Source organism: Meles meles, chromosome 2, assembly GCF_922984935.1.
Source record: "Meles meles chromosome 2, mMelMel3.1 paternal haplotype, whole genome shotgun sequence".
Classification (NCBI taxonomy): Eukaryota; Metazoa; Chordata; class Mammalia; order Carnivora; family Mustelidae; genus Meles; species Meles meles.
Window position 1 is genome coordinate 193728293 of NC_060067.1, and position 19990 is coordinate 193748282.

Consider the following 19990-nt stretch of genomic DNA (forward strand, 5'->3'; position numbering starts at 1 on the left):
GCCGCTGTGTTTCGAAGAGCATTCCCAAAGTGTGATGGTGGAACCCCAAGCAGTGTAGCCCCTGGATAGTGAACCAGAGTGGTCATGACTCAGCGTTACCGAGATTGAGGGGAGAGGCGGCCCAGGATCTTCCGGGCTGCTTATGGGCTCCCAGGCCCCGGTGCGTGCAGTGGTGTGCTTAGCCGCCTGGCAGCGTGAGCAGCGGTGCTGGTGTGGATCAGACATCGGGAGAGGTTCTGCTAGGGACCTGGGAAGCCCCCAGGATGGTAGGCAGGGTTGTTGAGTGTGCTGTTGGTGTGTGTCGGTGTGTGCCAGCTCATGCACATTTTTCTACAGACAGGATCCCGTTTTACACAGAAAGTCAGCTGCATAGACCTACTCCTGCTCCATCGTGTCTGGAGAGGGAGTCAGGGAAGCCCAGGTTTCCCCAGTGTTGATGACGCACTGAAGCAGCCCCTAGGCAGTGGGCAGGAATGGCCAGAAACCACAGCAGAACAGGCAGCCCAAGTGGGGGGCTTCCCGAGGATGGCAGTAGTTAGCACAAAACAGATTGTTCACCTGGACCAGGTGCCTGCTGCTCAAACTCCGGGTAGCCCCCAGGAGCTCTGCCTGCTCTGCTCTGCTGCACAGGAATGCGGGGGAGCAGCTCAGCCTGGGCCCTGGGGGAGGCACTGCCCTCTGCTGGCAAGTGGGTGCCACTGCACCCCTTAGACCTGCAAGAGGCTGTGGGTTTGGAGGTCTATGGAATGCCGTGAGAAGAGCCACCCTGTTGGAAGGGGCAGTGTCCGAGCCATGGAGCACAGAGGGATGAATTTCGGGGCCTCTGTTGACTCCATCACCATATCCTCCCCGAGAATCAGCCAGTGGGCCATCTTCAGCTCGGCGAGCTGAGTACAACTTCTCCCAGACCCCACAGCCCAGAGTCCGCCTGCTTGTCACCCCGGAGTGCTCAGGTGTTCTAGCCCGGGCTGACTCCGGGGCTCCGGGTGCGAGGACGGGCGGGGGGAAGAGGCCAGCGTGCACCAGAGGTTGGCTGAGGCTGGGGTGGTGTGTGGGAGATGAAGGGCTTCCTTCTCGCAGTCACCGTCACCAAAAGTCATGCCATCCACTGTGTCCACACCCCCCTGGTCAGACCTCCCTATTCCTGTGTCTCTGAAACACCAACATGTCTTGGCCTCTTGGGGCTCAGCGCCCCAGCCCCACACCCGGGCAGCACCAGTCGCCACCACCACGCTCCCTCCGACTCCAGCGCACACAGACCCATCCCCTCCCACTGTGTGTTTAGGTCCCCAGCCCCCCACCTGCCATGGGGCTGTGCCCCCATCCCCTCCTTTACCCCCTGTCTCAGGAAGGCAGCTCCAAGTCTGCCCTTTGCTTAGTGAGCAAGTGGATTCAGACGCACAAAGCCATAAGCCATGGGTAGGTATGAAATTTTTGTCTTTCTCTCACTGACCTTCTCCCTTTTGCCCCCTCCTCCTACACCCCTGTCCTCCTCCACCCCTGTCCTCCTCCCTCCCTTGTCCTTCCCATCCTCCCACACTTCCCTCCTTTATTTCTCTCTTCTTTATTCTGCATATACTCCTGAATTCCCAAAAGGACGTGTTTTTAGCCTACCTGCTTGCAAAGAGTTTCTGGTCCTTCATCCCTGTAACTGCTATTGAGTGTGGAAAACGACTCTGGCCTAGCCTTAGCCTCAGTACCTGCTGCTGGCTCCCGAGGAATACAGCTTTGCCCTCTCACAATGTGGGGGACCCCTCAAGCTGGTGATCTGATTTATAGGTGGTCCCCAGAGGATCTCCCATTAACAGCTGGCCCGAGGGGGTTCCCTGAGCTGGATTCCTGGTATGGGGAGAAGCTCAAAAAGCATCTTTGGTCTTTTTAAGTCTTCGTTTCCCAAGTAGGTGAGGCCCCACGTTGGGATCGAGTCCCCCAGTGTGGCCCCTCACCCTGTGTTGAGAGCCAAGAGGAAGAAGGCCCATGGGGCAGAAGGAAATGCTGAGGACTCCTGCGTGTGGCCCAAGACCGACGGCCGGGATCCTGTGTGAGCTTTGTGTGGGGGCCGCTCCTAGACAAGTCACGAGAGCTAGTGGAGCCCGGACCCTGGATCCCAACCCTACTGGGTTCTGTGCCTGTGGGACGTCACTCAGAATACCCAGCTCTCAGTTGATTCCCCCACCTGTAAAAGGTTAGCAGAGGCAGGGGTGTCATTAACCCCCCAGCGCGCACCCCCCCCCCCCAGTTCTGCAGCGGCCTTGCGGGCTTCCGGCCCCTGCATGTCCACCTCTGCCGGATGCTGCATCTGCTACGCCCTGGAGATCTGAGTCAGGTGCCGCGTGGAAAGGGGGTTCTCCCGCAAAATCTGTTTTGTTAAACCATCGAAGTAGATGTATCAGGGTCAAATTCCTTCCAGCATTGCCTTCTAGTCTAGAATTTGGGCCAGACCCAGGTCAAAGATCCGTCTTTCTCCTGCCACACTGGGGACGAAGCCCCTCTCCACAGAGCCATCCAGCCCTTCTGGCGTCTCCCTGGTTTGGTGTAATCGCTCTCCCCCCGCCCGCGCCCCCAGCTGCCTGTGTTGCTCCCGGGCTTTCCGGGGAGGCCTTCCCTCCTCTGGGGAAACAGGAGCAGCAGCAGCGGAAAATGGCCATTCCTAGCTTCTGGCCAAAGACTGCGGGCAGAACCGACACTGCCCACAGACGGACATTTGTTAAAGCCAAAGTGCGCTTGTCCTTTGGCTTGTTTCTTCGCATTTTCCTCAGCGCAGGACCGGGAACGTTCTGTGAGGTGGACAAAGCATCACCCAGTCCATTTGTTTTGTTGCCGGCCTTCCATTTGGAAACCTCGTGGGGAAGCTGGGGCTGCAGGTCCTTCTCAGCAGAGTGAGCAGAGGCCTTGGGGTACCACATACCCCACAGGGCCCAGAAGCCAGAACCCCTTTTTCAAAAGAACAGGAGCAGAATCTCAAAGACGTCCTGGCCAGCCTGCTGGCACAGATGGGTGGAGAACCGTCGCTCCTCTGTGGAAGCCGATATGCGCCTGCACAGCCCGGGAGGCGGCCCGAGCCCCGGCCTCGTCCGGGAGGGTGGGAGCCACCGGGTCCGCTGCTGGTCCTCAGCGCCTGGGAGCAAGCGGGCCCCATCTGGGAACTGCGAGGGGGCGGCTGCCCGGCAGGTGCCCCCTGACAAGCAAGAGCGTCGTCCGGGACCCCTGGTTCACCGCCTTCTCCGCACGTGTCTTTGCAGATGCGCTGGCTCCCTCCGTCCGAGGCTACTTCTCAGGGCTGGAAGTCCCGTCAGTTCTGCTGAATACCGTGTGAGTACGCGTGCCCGAGGGCCCCGTGCGCAGCGCACGTCCGCGGGGGGGGCGGTGGCTCTTCCCGGAGAGTCTCCTGGGGCCTGAGACCCCGAATCCCAGTCTTGCGCATCACAGAGCATTGCCTGGCGCGGCTTCCGTGCCGGGGGGCAGGACACGGGGTGACACGGCAGCACCGGCGCCGGCGGGGTCTGGAGACTGGACTTCGTGCATGCGTTGAACTTGGGCCGAGCTGGCGCTGCCCGGAAGGCAGGCGGTGTGCCGGTGCCCGCGGGCTCGCTTTCCTTCGAGGGTCTGGTCCAGGAAACTGTAATCTTGGCGCCCTTTTATTTGAGGCCTAACCCTGCTTTAGGGAACTACCGACTTTTTTTTTTTTTCTGTAAATAGATAATTTGTATGAAATTACAAACGCTGCGTTTAATTGGGTATCTTGACCGAATTTCTCTTAAATTCTGAACTCTGATATGGGGTGTCAGTTTGGGGCATCTGCCCTCAAGGAAAGTCGCTGAGATGTCACACTTCGACAGTCTATGGTTTCTGGTTTCTATCACTCCTTGACAAGCCGGGAAGAAAAGTGACAGTAGGGAGGGACCTGACCTTCATCCATTTAGAAATGGTAGAATTGTGTACGTACCTATATACGATGATCTTTTGAAGGACTTATGTGGGAAAAACTGGCCTCTGGTCAGGGTCAGGTTCAACTTCAGTGGGGAACAATTTCTCACTATTCACAGGGGACCTACTGGGGAAGCAGGAGCTGCCAGGCTGGCCTCATACAGGTCAGTGCTCTCCTAGTGAGGAGGAAGGAGGGCACTGAATAGGATTTTCAAAGAGTTCTGGCAAGCTGCCCTGCTGACCTGAAGTCTCGCCGGGGCGGGGGGTGGTCGCGGGTCATGTCAACCTTCATTTCAGTTTCCAGGGTGACGGCTGAGCATGGACTTCATTGGCTGAAGTCTTTACCGCCCTAAGAGGCCAGCACTTGTAGAGAGCTCCCGTCCTCGGTCGGAAGGCCGGCGTCCTTGTTCTGGAGGAAGGGCCTCACCACACGGGAGAATTGGTGGTGGGCATCAGAGTGGCCAGGCAGCACACCCACCCCACAACTGGTCAGGATTCTTGCTCTGCTGGTGGGGTGATGCGTAAGTTGAGGGATCGTATTTCTTTGCTTGCTCAACTCCAGTAAGTTAGACTTGTACCTATTCCTAAGTGGCCAGAGCAACGCTAGTCCTTGGGGATGATGGGAGGCAGAGTACGTAAATGTTGCCAAGGTAAAAAAGAACACTTTTTTTTTTTTTTTTTTTTTTTTGCTTGTTTGTTTTTTACCAAAAGATTCTTGGGACCCTTATTATAACATGAGCATCATAAATCTGTAGGATTAGGGAACTCAAGGATGCGACATTCCTCAAAATCGTTGGAGACAAGGGAGCCCTCTCTTTCACACACGCTCGGGAGACACGCTAGGTTTCACATAGAGCACATTTTGAGAAACCTGGCCCTAATCTACCCAGAACCTAAACCAGTGACACCCACTTACAGAGATCTCTGGGCCAGTGGTCATTATGTTAGAGTTACCGCTAATCTATTTATAATGAGGTGAAAAATTAGGGCAGTGTAGTAGATTTTTTTTTATGCTGTTTATATTTGCCCCTTATTCTGAAATGCTGTTGCATGTGTGTTCACGTACCCATTTTACATGAAGTGCTAGTATCTGTGAATGGCACGTGCATTTTAAATGTAGCTTCTTAGGAAAAAAGTCAGTCCATGGTAGATACTGAAAGTAGTTAAAATATTTTACTATTTTGTGAAATGTAAAAGTTTGGGTTTCTCTTCCTGGAAATAAAATTGGTAAGCTTTGAGGTATATTCTGGGGTCCATTATGTCCAGGACTCCCCAAGTCCATGTACCATATCCATATGCCCATAATTAATTTTTAAAATGACCTGTCCCTGGCTCTCTGTTCTTTGTGCACAAAAGCCTTAGTCATTTCGTCACGAGGGACCGTGCCCCCGTTCCCCGGGGCGAGGTGGGTGCAGCCCTGTCATTTGGCTCCAGGAGGCACTGATAGGTCACGTGCTCCTCTGCCCCCCAGGACCGTGCATCATCTGTCCGTTCTCAGAGACTGCCAGGTGTGCACCCAGAGGGACCCAGGACTGGGTAACTGGGAATTCTGAAGCTCACGAAGGAGCTGATGGGTTGGGGGTAGACCTGGCATTCGGCGTAAGCAGGAAGTTGAGGCAGTTGATGAAACCGGACGAGAGGTCAGCAGGACGCAGCCCTGACGCGGCTGTAGCATCAGTGGAGGATGAGCAGCCTGTGGAAAACGAAGAGTGTCCGCAGGCGCACGGAGCCTGGAAGACCAGTGGTGAGCAGCTGGGGTCGGTAGTAGCGGCTGGTGTAGGAAGGTTGAGTCGGCTGAGAGAATGTGTCCAAACCTGGCAGTGGCCATTGGCCGAGGATGGTGGAGGCGCAGGGCTTGAGGAAGGACTTTTTTAAGCATTTATGTAGGCCGAAGGGAAGGCATGATCATGCAGCAGCTGCACGGTTCCAGCTAGTGAGATCCTGCCCTTTGTTTCTCTCCGCTCACCTAAGTTGTTCCAGATCATCCTTCCCACAGACCTATCCACCAGAGACCCAGAGGCAGCAGTAGCTACCAAGGAAGGCCTAGCGGCTTCCCCCTTCGCAGTATGGCTTGCGAAGCTGCCAGACCCTTATGCAGGCGGAGTGTCTCCTGTGGGTGCACGGTTCGTTCTGTGCTAAACTTGGGCCACGGGCCAGACTCCTTCCTGGGGGTTGGAGAGAGCACGGGAGGGGTGGTGAGCGGGGAGGAGGGATCACTGCACTTACTACCACCGCACTTGCGGTCAGGACTCTAGTCTCCCATCCTGCCTGAGGTTAGATCAGCGCAGTGTGGATCCATTCCTCAGGCTCCTTCTAGTCTCTTGGATCAAGTCCTGAGCTAATAGTCCAGGCTACGTAATGGTAGGGAAATGTAAATTAGAATTGAGAACAGTGGTTCTGATGAAATAATAATTAACATTTTACTGCAAAACTGGTCTTTCAGAAAGGCCAAATGTAGGATAGGTAAGGACAGTGACATCCCTGTTCCACGTGGCCTTCCTGTTTGTTCTGGGGGGCGGGGGGGTCTTCTGTGGGAAGGTGGCACCTGATTAGAAGACGAGCAGGAGTGACATCAGCCATGACGACTATACACAGACACAGGCCGTCATTCCCAACATGCGGAGCTCGTCGGGTGGTGGGGGAAGCACCCTCCAAATCCTCAACAGTCCGGGGTCTGTTTCCTCAGGGCCCTGCAGGGGTTTTTCATTTACACACTTTGTCCTCTTCCTGGGAAATCAGGGACTAGACTAGAAAAGTAAACAAGCTCTTCATCCTTTAAGTAAACGTATTTTTTTTTTTTAATATTTTGACTTATTTATTTATTTGACAGACAGAGATCACAGGTAGGCAGAGAGGCAGGCAGAGAGAGAGGGAAGCAGGCCCCCCACTGAGCAGAGAGCCCGACTCAGGACTCGATCCCAGGACCCTGAGATCACGACCCAAGCTGAAGGCAGAGGCTTAACCCACTGAGCCACCCAGGCACCCCTAAGTAAACATATATGTCCACTATGTGCTAGATAGGTGGAAAAATCTGCACGAAGACCAGGCCTGTGCCCCTAAGGAATTCCAGTTCTAGTGGGTGGGAGTCATGGCCGCACATGTGACAGGGAAGAGTGACTGCTCAGGACCCTCGAGGAGGGTGTGTGAGGAAAGCCCCTCCTGAGGGTGCGGGGGTGTCGGGTTTACTGTCATCAGTGGCGGAAGTAAGAGCAGCAGAGGGGTGGGTGTCATTTGGGTTTTAATTTCTTCCGCATCCTGCTTGATGGTGTTTAGTCTGGCTACGAGCTCTGTCTGCGCATCACTGGAGTTTGGCTAACGGTCCAGCCACGGGGTAGACAACCCCAGATGACATGATAATCCCTGAAAACGATCCATTTCCCAGATGCGTTGAGAACAGGAAAACATGAGCAAGTTTTTAGTAACTCTTTAGAGGGAGTGATTACACAGTCTTCCTTGTTGGGTATCCAAATGTAGTTAAATCAAAAAAACTGAGTGAGTTAGGAGCTGGGGTAGCTGTGGGAGGGCGTTCTTTGAGAACTCTGAGAATCTCCCTGGCCTAGGACCAAGACCATGCACAGAAATTATAAGCACATGTAGTTACAGTGTCAACAAACGAGAGAAGGACACGCCGAGAGATAGTAAGACCAGAATGTAAAGCTGTGTATTCCTCGTGTTTTGATTTGGGAGGAACAGCCTCGTCCGTCTCTGGCTGTGAGCACGAGGGCCTTGGGGGATAGCCATTGTCCGGGGAGCAGATCAGGGAGGCCTCTGTGGGGAACTCGGGGTTCGCAGCAGTACCTTGCATACTCCTGTTCACGACGCCCCATGTGCTCGAGTCGACCTCTTTGTCTGCAGGCAGGAGAGCGGCGGGGCCAGGCCTGAACACGCAAGAGATTAGCAGGGAAGAGGGCCATTGGCATCCACGTGCTGGGAGGCAGGCATCCGTCCTTGGCTCCGGGAATTCTCGCAAAAACCAGCTGGCTCAGAGGCAGTCATGCCTACCGAAGAATATTAAAAATTTATGATCTGCTGGGTTTCAGCACCTTCATATTTCAGAATCCTCAGGCCCTTGGGAACAGGTTGTAGTCACAAATGTTTCCATTTAGTACTTGTTTTCCAGAAGGTGCTTGGAGCAAAGTTTAGCTCATCGGTGCATGCGACAGCACAGGACCCTGCGGAGAATGGCTTTTATGTCCTCGGGCTGACCAGTAGTTGTGACTGTGGTCTGAGGCAGCTTCTGGAGCTGGATAGGTTTGGGATGCTTTCTTTCTTTGGAGGGGCTTCAGGTCCTGCACTGTTCCTTGACGAGGCTTATGAACAGTCCTGGGGGCTTGGCCCTCGGATCTTCTGCATGGCTGCCTTGCCTCGTTGGCCAGGCAGCCTGCTGTTGCAGCGTGGCTCTGGTCCGTCCCCCATGACAGACGCACGCCTACTTGAGCAGATGTCTGAGGACCACGTCTTCCCCAGCACACTTTGCTCCAGAGTCCCTTCTCCTCCAGCCTTGGTGCCAGGGAGCCCCCGGGAGCCACACTCCACCACGAGGGCGCTTTCGCTCTGACTGGGCCCGAAGCCGGTGGTCCCCGTGAGGAGCTGCCATGCCACTGGTGTGAACATTCTCACCGGGCACTGGTCATTGGCTCCACCGTGGAGGCCTTGGTCCCTTCGCCACTGACTCTCCATTCTTTGTTTGCAGAATAGGTGACCTTCGGGACCCAGGGAACCGTAAGAGCCGACCAGCGCTGGGGTGGAAATGACCACACGCCGTAACGGGTGATTTCTTTCTCTATCCCAGGTTCCAGGTGTGTGATGGTGGCTGCAATCTGTCTTGTGGGTATTAATGCAACCTTCAGTGGTGGCTGCTGTTCTCAAGCCGTTCTACAAAACTGGAGCGTGCTGGTGAGTGGCACAGTCACAGGCTGAACAGGCCTTCTGGGAGGCAGCGTGTCCTGGGCAGGGCACGGTGATGGAGACCAGTGTGCTCGGATCATCGCACCTGCGTCCTCTGGGAGGGATCCCAGGCATCTGGGGATGGGGCCCAGCAGTCCGGGTGTTAGCACCCCCCCCCCCGGATGATTCTGCTGGGCGCCCCAGGTTGAGACCACTGGTGTGGAGCGCTGCAGTCAGGGGTTTGCTTTTGATGACCTTGATCAGCCACAGGTGCTTAAGAAAGGGCATGGGGGAGGGGGGGTCTGCAGACTCTCTGCCCACACGGTCTGTGCCCAAACCGGCCATGCCACAGCAGTGGGATGAGCTGTTCCACTGATGGGACTTTACAGATAAATAGACACTTGTGCCTTTTTTGGAAATTAACCTTTTTGGTGAGAATCTTTTAGATGTGGCATGTATATTCCCCCTGACTTCATCCAGTTGTACTGAATATAGTGTAGCCCTCTCCCAGGGATGCAGAAGTGTTTTCATGAGCCTCCTCAGAAATGAGTGGTTGCCCTTGGGCGTAGCTGAACGAGACAGGGCGCTCACTAACTCCTCCGTTCTGGGCTTGCCTGTTGGCTGATGGTGTCAGTGATTTGCAGTTCATCATTTCTAGGAGGAGGTGTAGTCTCCGGCAGTGGTGTCGCATTCCCACAGGGGACCGGCCTGCTGGCTGCTGTGCAGAGGGGCTTCCGGTCTCTGCAGAACTTGGCCTAGAACAACAGGAGTGCCAAGGGCAGGCCCAGAACAGTTATGTCTCGGCCCAAATAAGGTGGTGAATTTCATCTCTACAAGGGGCCAATGAAGAAAAGATGAGTCAGAAAGAGGGCAAGATTCCTGCTAAGGACAGAGAACCGGGCAGATCTGCCAAGGAGGTCATTACCACATTTTTGGGACTTAGGTATTTCTTGCTCAGAGTAGAGCCATGCAGAGGCGGGCACGCCGTGTGCGCCGTGTTTCACAGCCCAGCGCCTCGGCTGGGACAGGAGGCCAGCAGCCTGCGCTTGGGGTCTTTCTGCCCACTGATGTATTTGTCACACTGACCAAACTCAGCAACAGGGAAGGTTTTTCCACATCATGTCCCACCAGTGCCGTAGCCTGCTACCAGGTTGTCTTTTCGTCGTGGTTCCTCATAGCAGTGCCCGCCCTGTGCGTGCCAGTGTTATCACCTGGTAAAACCTTTTTGTTTTTTAAAGGTTTTACTTGTTTTATTGGAGAGAAAGCAAGCATGAGTGTGAGTTGGGGGAAGGGCAGAGGGGGAGAGAGAGTCTCAAGCAGACTCCATGCTGAGCGCGGAGCCTGAGGTGGGGCTCGATCTCACAATGCTGAGATCATGACCTGAGCTGAAATCAAGAGTCTGAGGCTTACCTGACCGAGCCACCCAGGTGCCCCCCACCGTAAGAGCCTTTTAAAGGAGGAGATCTTGTTATTGTTGTTTTTGTCTTCCCCCTTCTCTGGCACACTTTAAAGACCAATTTAAACCTACCCATGTAATTTTTTGGAAGCAGGTTAGAATAATGATTTTTTTTTAATGCAATAAATGAACCCAAACATCAGTAGTTCCAGGCAAATGCAGATGAGTCCAGTAGCCAGAGCACGGGGTGAGCTCATTTAGACAATGGAAGGGCCTGGTGACCTGGAGCAGGAAAGGGGTGGGAGTAGCCCTGGGACTCGGGGCAGCTGCGAGCTTGCAGGCGGCCAGCCAGCACCGCCAGATGAGCCGGAGGGCGCCTTGCCACTAGCCGTGTACGGCGTGGGGCTCGCCGGTCCTGGGGCCCCCTGTGGGTTACAAGAACAAGTCTGGAGGTGGCCTACTGCCGGCCAGCACTGCTCCGACCTGGACCACCAGGAGGCTGAGCCCTCTCTGGCCAGGTGTGGGAGCGGGAACCCACGCGGGGAGGGGGGCTGCTGGCGCAAGTTCCTGGGGCCCATAGGCGCCCGCTGCAGGGGCAGGTGAGGATGTGTGTTTAGGATGCCGGGGAGGAGTTTCCAACTACAGCAGACTGGTCTCCTGAGACTAGCCTGTGAACCTTTTAAAATGTTAATGAGGCTTTTTATTACAAATTAATACCAGTATTCGGTTTTTACAGCTATAAAATGAAAACTGGTCCATGTTTATTGGGAGTTGGGTAGAGGGGACTGGTCCTTATCTGGCTTTGGGTAAAAATAAATACATTTAGGGAAACTCTTGGGAAAGAAATTGTTAGTAAATAGGCCAAGTGTATGTAGTAGGAGGAGGGAAACAGAATTTTCTTACTGCTGGGAGAAGGAGCCCAAAGTTGAGCGCGGGGAGAGCAGGCCCGGCCGGGTCTGGCGGCGTGCCCGTGGCACCCAGCAGCGGCAGCTGTGCCCGGTCCTGAGGGCCACAGGCTGATCTTTTTGCTCAAGGACAAGGGACATGAAATGTTTCAGAACTATAGCACATTCCTTCAGACAGCAGACATTCTCTATGGTCTTTCACGGGACAGTGGTGACCTGCCTCTGACGAGCTTTGTTTCATCTACTTCCCCCTGCTGTCTGTCCGTTGACTGCCATTCAGGAAAGGCTGTGAGGAGAAGCTGCTCTGCAAACAGAGCCTGACCCTCTCCCACCCCGCCCCCATCCCTCCACGGTGCTCTGTGTTCCCGGATGTCTCTGTATTCTGTTTAAAATGTCCTTGTTAATACATTCCAAGGTTTGAACTCCGTTCTTAGCTAAACCCCTTCCTTGTTTACAGGGACTGAAATAGCCACATTCTGACCTTCTGTTCAGTCTGGGAACATCTATGGCAATGTGGACGCATTCTTTTCCCATGTGAGAATTACATATCCACAGCACAGTTATGGAAAAGCTCGGGAAACTATCAGCTCTTGTCCCTGCTTCTCTCCTCTCTTCCGTGGTTTTCCCTTCAAAGCCTTCCTCCTCAGCCAGAATGCGCCAGCCCTGTGCACCTCGCTTCCTGCTAAGTGTCCAGGAAGAAGGGAACAGAGTCCTGGGAGGGCAGGGTCGGCTGCTAAAACCCCGGGGCAGCTGGACACACCCTCCCTTTCCCCCCTTCATGTGCCTCTCGGGAAGGCCCCCATCAGGGCCAGAGCTGCTCTGGGAGGGTGCTGAGGGGGCCCCGGGCACAGGCTCCTGGCGCTCAGCCAGGGGCGTTATCCCGACTCAGGAACCAGGTCTCAAAGCCACGTGCCATTAACTGTCTGTCGCTCGCATTTCCTTTACTGCCCTACAGTGCGGGGGGGGTCTGACGTTTTGCTACATGCAAGTGACTGTGTCTGGGGTGAAAGTAGGACGTAGTCTTTTTTTTTAATTTATTTATTTGTAAGACGGAGATCACAAGTAGGCAGAGAGGCAGGCAGAGGAAGGGAAGCAGGCTCCCCGCAGAGCAGGGAGCCTGATGTGGGGCTCGATCCCAGGATCCTGGGATCATGACCTGAGCCGAAGGCAGAGGCTTAACCCACTGAGCCACCCAGGCGCCCCAGGAGGACGTAGTCTTAAGGAGGAAAATAATCCGAGCTGATCCTTGAGGAAGCCAAACAAGTGGCCTGGACAGTCAGTGAGGACGCCCAGTGGGAGCTCAAAGAGAAAGCCCTGCACAGGAGTGCTCCCACTGGGTTCTGAGAGCGCAGAGCGTGTAAGGGCAGGAGGAAGAGCTGTACCACGTGTTCTCGTCCTAAGTGGATTAGGACCAAGCTTTGGAGGGCCTTGAGGGATGTGTTAGGGATTTGGGTCTTGGGGAGGCAGGAGAAAGGAGGAGGAGGTGTTTTCAGAATCTCTGTCAGTTGGCTGCCCACAGCGAAATGAAGAGTTGAGTTAGAAACACCTACCAGGGGGCGCCTGGGTGGCTCAGTGGTTTAAGCCGCTGCCTTTGGCTCAGGTCATGATCTCAGGGTCCTGGGATCGAGTCCCGCATCAGGCTCTCTGCTCCGCAGGGAGCCTGCTTCCCTCTCACTCTCTCTGCCTGCCTCTCTGCTTACTTGTGATCTCTCTCTGTCAAATAAATAAAATCTTTAAAAAAAAAAAACAAAAAAAAAAACACCTACCAGGAGAGGCAAGCCTGAGATGGTGACGGTGGGACGGGAAGTCACAGTCCTCCGAGAGAGCAGGGCTGTGTCCATGTCACCAAGGGCTGGTGGAAGGATGGAGACAAAGGCAGAGGGGTCAGGAGCGGAAGCCATGTGTTAAAGCCTCTGCCTTCGAACTCGGGTCATGATCCCAGGGTCCTGGGATTGAGCCCCGCATTGGGCTCTCTGCTCAGCAGGGAGCCTGCTTCCCTTCCTCTCTTTCTGGCTGCCTCTCTGCCTACCTGTGATCTCTGTCTGTCAAATAAATAAATAAAATCTTTAAAAAAAAAAAAAAAAAAAAAAGAAGGTAAGGTCGGGAGTCTGGTTTAGACATGGTGCCCTTGAGGGTCCAGGGCGTAGCAGACAGAATCAGAGAATCAGAAACTGGCCGTGGAATCAGAAAGGCCAGGAGTGACAATGTGTTCTTGCCCAAAGGCGGTAGTTGAGCTCTTCAGAGGAGAAAGCTGACCAGCCAAGCCCCTGGCCAGGGCTGGAAAAGACCACAGGGCCTTGGTCCATCCTAAGCACGTGGGCAGGTGCCATCACAGGTGGCCCAGTGTTCCTTTGCTTCTTCATTCCATCCCTTCGCTGTCTCTGAAGGCAGTGTGGCAGCTTTGCTTTCAGACGTTGGTGTCGAGGCCGTGTCCCCACATGGAGGTTTGGCTGCTTTCCCAAGATGGCGCTCTCCAAGCCCAGTTTCTCTGACAGAGGCCTTTGGCAGCGTGTAGGCCCCTGAAGGTTCCCAGAGTCTGAGGGCTGCCGAGCGTCGTCCCCTGTGAATTGTTCCAAAGTAGGAACAGCCGTAGGGGGACTGCTGTTCCTCAGAAACCGTTTCCTGGAACCAACACACAGCTTGGGCTGCTGGCTTGTGGTCAAGTTTGGGCTGACGTGGGACTCGTTCCAAGCCTAACAAGCCGCGAGAGTGGGGGAAAATGTCTTGTACCCACTTTGTCTAAGCAGGTTTCCTGCTCTGCGCGTCCAGAGCTGGGGGTGCTGCCTCTTCCCACTCCGGAGTGGAGGCTCCTTTGGCAGTTCAAGGGCCTGTCAGGCATTTGAGGGACCATTAGGTCCTGGGCCCATTGGGAAGGTCGGCTGCTCCAGGCCACACACACCCGGTGTCCACACTGGTTACAAGTCAGGGTGTGGCCAAAGGTGAAAAGAGTGGGCCCATCTGGCCTTGTTCACGGTGCGTCACAGATCCTGTGACATGCACCCCAGATGGATGTGTCATCCTGGCCCACTCCGGTTTCTCCTTCCCCTTGCGAGCACCTGCCGAGAGACCGGCAATGCCCCTCCTGTGCTGGGCACCAGGGGAGACAAAGCAGTCGGAAGTGAGATTTCTAGAAGGCGTTTCTTTCCCTGGGCGCTCCTGGCATGTCCGAGCTCTGCTGAGAATGTGAGGCGGGGGCGGGGATCCCCGAGGCAGTATGTGCAGGCCTCCCAGAGCTTGACCTGGGAGCATCTCCAGTGCTGGGCCTCTTGGTGAGTTAAACTGATGGACTAGCACAGGCCAGGCGGTGGCCACAGCTCGAGATGGGCGCATGTTACTCGAACGTGACAGGTGAGGTTCTGAAGGACCTGCTCACTGTCCTTGAAAGCGGCACCCCGGTCTCTCCCCGGGGAGATTGTTCCATGAACCGTAGCTGTGTGGTTATGATGTCGCATCTTCTGACCCGTGGCCCCTTATTTCTGCCGTCACCTGCCCACAGGCTATGCCACGATCTCTGGGTGACAGTGCGGGTGCTGCAGCGCTGGCTCAGATTTCCGGAAATCGTCCAGTTGAGGCTGTTGGCGAGGGTTCGTGGGAGGTTTCTTGCTTCAGGATTTCCTGCTGAATGCGCATCTTCCCGAAGAAGGCTGACTTAGATGGTCAGAGGGGCTGTTGGTTACAGTGCTCTTGTCTTGACAGCTTCCTCCCCCACACAAGCCTTTCCCTGTGGTCGGTTCTAGTGTCTGTGGAGTTACTTCTGCCTGGACCTTTTCTACCTCCAAATTTGGGTCTGACGTGTTAGGAAGATGGCAAGAAAATGGGGACAGAGTAATAGGAGAGGTTTCACAGTGCAGCCTTTACCAACAGTGAAGAAAACCGTGGGGCCACACTGGGACTCTGCAAGTGGCAAAGTCTCAGGATGATTCGAAGCCACTTTTTTTGGGGGGCCACAAAGCAAAACACACGTGAGCACTTCCTAGCAAGTGCAGGGGAAGGAGGTCTTGAAAAGTTTCTGTCCAGCCCATGTGTCTGGGTCTCTGGTGAGGGGTCGTGCTCTCTGTGCCTACACACCCGTGAGTGTCGGGACGCCCCCAGGGGTTTCCCGGGGGAAGGCGGACTCACCCTCACATGTGCTCTTTCTGTTTCAGGCTTGAAAACACCTTGCCCAGTTCTGGTCCCTTCAAGACTTTGCCACAGCCTCTATCACACATCTGTTTTTCTCGAAGAAACAAATATAATAAAAATGTTTTACTCTTTTACACTGTATAATTTTAAAAAATAGTGTGTTATTTGTGAACGCATGGTCTGACATTTCTGTACAGTTTGGAGATATTTTCAAACAAAACATAAAAGATATCAACAATAAAACCAAGAGAGTGAGTATTTTTATACCAGACATTTTAAGTATGAGAGGATGGATGATCTTACACTGGGTTGGATCAGTTTTTGTGCTTGACTTTTGAATGCTTGTAATTAAAAATACCTACTTTTTTTCCTCCAAGCTGCACGTTTGAGGCATGTTCTTAAATACTCCAGAATTTCCAGAATTGTATGTGAATGTATAGGCATCCACCTGCCTGGCCCGCACGCAGGGTAAGGTAGGGACAGAACGGCAAGCTACAGCCCTACTAGGTGCATGCTTCCTCCCCTCCCCCTGGTTCTAGTGGGGTGCTCCTGTGGGAGAATCTGAAGCCCCCACACAGGCGCACGCTGTCGAAAAGCACTGGCCGCTCCCGGGGGGCCCGTGCAGACAGTGCCCGGGGTGGATTCTGCCCTTCACTTAGGCTTCTCCTGCTCCCAGCTCACCCAGAGTGTGAGAGCCACTGAGGCACACCTCCCCCAGAGGGGCAGCGGGGAAGGGGAGGCCGGCCCACCTCACAAGGGAGCTGGCTGCTATAGGCAGCTAGCTCCTGTCTCCCACATGATTTTGCAAAACGCTGGGTGAACTAGCAGAGTTCCTGAGCTGGGGCAGCACCAAGCCAGACTCAGGCGGTGTACTCCCCGCCACCCCCCCCCACTGGGCACTCCCTAGCCCGCCAGCCTCAGGAGGGAGGGCGCAGCTCAGCTTACTTCAAAACCCAAGTGTGGTGGCTAAAGCAGATCCTGCTCCAGAGTCCCACGGCTCAGTCTCTCCTCCTTGTGGTAGAAGAGCCATGTGTAAAAATAAATTGACTTAAGAATTTTCACCGGCTGATACAGCTCAGCGGGATACTAGCTTATTCAACCATGGTGCTGAAGACTTCAGTGTTGTTCTGAGGTGGGGAGTTATTATTTTCCATTAGATAAGACACCAAGAAGCTTTTTAAAGGTTGTTACCAAAAAAAGGGAGCCAGGGTTGAGGGAAAGGCACGGCCAGCAGCATGGGGAGGGGAGGTAGGGGGTTTCCCCCGTTCAGACCCTGCTGGATGTCCCCCAACTCTTACTTTCTAAGAAAAATCACGGCTGCCACACAGCCTACTATACTTTTATGAAGTGTGTAAAGGTAATTTCTACGGTCATTTTTAAAAATAAAATGCTTTTCCCAGCTGTCACACCACTGCTTGGCACATTCCTTTCTGCAAGATCGAGCAAGAGCAGCCCCCAGCCCCCGCCTCAGCCCAGCAGGTTCTTTTGTGTTCTGAGCAATAAAGCTGAGGACTGAGGGACTAAGGAACAGGATTGGGACAGGACAGCCAGGGCGCAGCCACTACAAATGCTCAGCTGGGGGCACCGGTGACACATGGGCCTCTGGCCCTGACTGACCTGGCAGGAGGAGCTCAAGGTAGGTCCACACACTTCTGATGCCTTTTACTGCGCCCAGCTGACTCCACCCCCACGGCAGTCTGCGGAGCAGGAGCCAGGGTCGATCTGCATCCATGAGGGGTCACTTGTGGTTTTCGGCCAACTTCCCAGGTAAGCCAGGTGTCGACAGCTGGGAGGACAGTGCTGAGCCACACACCCACTGACCCATCCCTTGTGCCCCAAAAGGGAGGCTTTGGAAATAACCCACAGTGCTCCGTTCAGAGTAAAAGCAATTACCAATAGTGACTATTACCCAGTAGTCTTGGCAGGCATGGCCTTTTCTGTCCCTTTTTGCAGAGGGACCATCCACCAGAAACAGGTCCCAGTCACGCCTGCCTGGGAGCGTGGGTATGGAGAAGGCCGGTCTGCAGCTTGCCTCAGCCCATCTATGACCTCCCACCACCTGGGCACCAGACAGGCCAGGCCGCTTGCCCCAAGGGGAGGCCCTCCCTCTCCAGCCTGGCGCGGGCCCTCATCCTGGCCATCACCTCTACCCCTCCACGTCCAAACGCTTCCTCACAAGGGGCCTTGGGCTCGGTGAACCAGTGCCCCCATGAGCACTGTGCTGACGGCCATAGGTGACATTCAAGTGACCAGACTGGATGGTACTTCTCAGTAGGAACTGGTAGGAACCAGACAGGTTCCCACAGACTGGTGAAAAACCCACTTTGTGACAGGAGGAGAAACAGTCTTTTCTGCCATTCTGTTGATCAGGAATACTGTATATCTTTCAGAATTGGGAACCTGGGATAAGAAAAAGGTCAGTCTGTTCCCTCTGCTTCCATGCATAATGTTCCAGTGTGCAGAGCCTGGAATATGGCCACTAAGCCATCTGGTTACCAAGTGACCCTTTTGTTCTCTTGTTCACTTGTACCCCTTGTGAGCACAAGACTAGCTATCAAGCTATAAAACTGACACATGAAACTTAAACACTCTGCCTTCCACCTCTGGGACAAAACTGCAAATTAATTTGGAAAAGAATCTTAAATATTTATTTTTTTTTTATTTATTTGACAGAGAGAAATCACAACTAGGCAGAGAGGCAGGCAGAGAGAGAGGAGGAAGCAGGCTCCCTGCGGAGCAGAGAGCCCAACGCGGGGCTCGATCCCAGGACCCCGGGATCATGACCTGAGCCGAAGGCAGAGGCCTTAACCCACTGAGCCACCCAGGCGCCCCGGAAAAGAATCTTAAAACTGGCAAAATGGATCATCCAGATTCACTGGACCTAGGACTTGCATAGACGTTGAACCCACTGCCAATCACTGCCCTCCTCTGTGAGGTTCACCCAAAGCCCAGGACCCCATGGCATCTTGTGTCCTGACTGGTGTGGTGTAAGGAACGTTCTTGTGACTGGAGGAGGAGTGGCTCATTTCCCTGAATTCTCTTTCTCTACAGAGGTTTTGGGGCACTGCGAATCCACCAGCAACTCCCGAGGGCTCTGGGCAGGGCACACTTAAGTGTGGGGAGTGTGTTCAGATTCCCCCATGTTCCACACCACTGGGGTGCCCGAATGTCGAGGAAAAAGGGCATTCCTGCCCAGTTTGAAGAGCAGCAGCACGTGGTTGCACTTGACTTTCAACTCCAGATCCCGCGCCCTCTTGATACCACACATGTCCAACATCCTTAGGAAGCACAAGAACACCTGTTACTGGTGAGGTGTTCTCTGAAACCGTCCTCAGGACGCCTATGCTAAAACACACTGACGATCCTGGGGTGGCGATTTCAAGCCCCAAGTAGGGCAGACAGATCACTTTAAAAAATGTGCACTCAAATGACATGACACTCCGGGACAGCACAGGGACACACGATCCAAGGTTCAGTCAGTGTAGACGTGGGTCCTAGAAGCCTCTGCCTCCCACGGAACACCTACTGGGACAAGCCAGGACACGCTTGCAAAACACATACCAGGAAAGAACATCCCACCCTCCCTGCATGAAGCCCCGAGGACGGCAATAAATGGATGACGGGCCGTCACTGCTGTCCACACACCACCCCAGCCTTGTCACACAGTGTGTGGCCTTGGCCTGTTAAGAACCACCCAAAAAAGTCTCAGGAAACCCAAAATCCTTCTGGTAAGTGAAACCTATAAATACAGCAGCTATAAGGAAGAGTCTCCTCTGTGCCAGAGAATTGCCATTAGCTGGTAGTAAATGGGAAATTTATGAATCCAAATGCCATAATCCCACATTCGGAACAGGTTTTGTCTGCTGGTGACCTCCAAGAGCTCCCCCAACAAGCCGCGGACTGCGTGTTCGCAGACCAGAAGCAGTGGGTAACCATGCCTGGCCTTCTCGCGAGGACTCTGCTCCCTGGCTGCAGGGCTCCCTTCTGTCCCCAGGTCCCACCGCCTTCTCGCCACACTGCTCGGGAGTGACAGCAGCAGCTGGATGTTCCTTATTACATTTTGTCTGGGCACAACTACATTTCTCTTAGCTCTCCCCTAAAAGTTTCCAATGATTGTCCTCAATTACACACCAAAATGCACAGCAGATTGTCTTCACCTCTGAAATCGGCCACCCACATCCACTCCCACTCACTTCTAGATGGCCAAGTCTGGCAGAGATGGGCAGAGGCAAGAATGGGACTTCAACTTGAACTTGAATTTCGGGTGAGTGTTTTTAGACACCCAGAAGAACTGGTGAAAGGTGTCCTTCCTTTTATTGTGACACAACTAGAACCCTCTTACAACTTCCCACCAAGACTACAATTCTCGCATGTCACCAGGTGGCACAATCCTCAGGCCATCAGAAGGGGTAGATGGAGAAATTCCTCCTCCACGTAGCAGCCAGAGGGGATCAAGGCACAACACAAAAAAATGCAAGTGAATGAAGTAAAGCTACAGAATTTGCAAGGGTGACAACTGAGCAACATCCTGCATTTCTACATCTCAGTTTACTCCTTTGTGAAAGGAGTTTGCATAAAAGACAACAACAAGCCAGTTTACAATACTGGCAACCAACAGGGTTAGCTAGAAACTACTACTAACACACATGGCAGCAAAGTAGCTTACCTTCCACTCTGTGCTGGCGGCCTTCACGTATGTCTCCTTGCACACAAGATGAAGTGTTTGAGATGTCCAAAATGCATTTCCAGACCT

The 19990-nt window shown here is 54.0% G+C and overlaps 1 protein-coding gene across 9 annotated transcripts in view; it reads left to right on the plus strand.

Annotated features, from left to right (window-relative positions):
- RBPMS (RNA binding protein, mRNA processing factor) overlaps window positions 1-15483 on the plus strand; it is a 171530-nt gene extending 156047 nt beyond the window's left edge. For 2 of the 9 annotated variants that reach the window (XM_045997727.1, XM_045997726.1), the window contains 4 exons: window positions 1286-1419; window positions 3243-3312; window positions 8720-8823; window positions 15261-15483. In XM_045997727.1, coding sequence (XP_045853683.1) covers window positions 1286-1419; window positions 3243-3312; window positions 8720-8734 — 219 coding nt within the window. In that variant the 3' untranslated portion in view covers window positions 8735-8823; window positions 15261-15483. Of the gene's footprint in view, window positions 1-1285; window positions 1420-1596; window positions 2042-3242; window positions 3313-8719; window positions 8824-15260 lie in introns of those variants that run through there. The other 7 variants (XM_045997724.1, XM_045997723.1, XM_045997717.1 and 4 more) reach the window with 6 other exon arrangements.
- Window positions 15484-19990: the final 4507 nt, after the last annotated feature.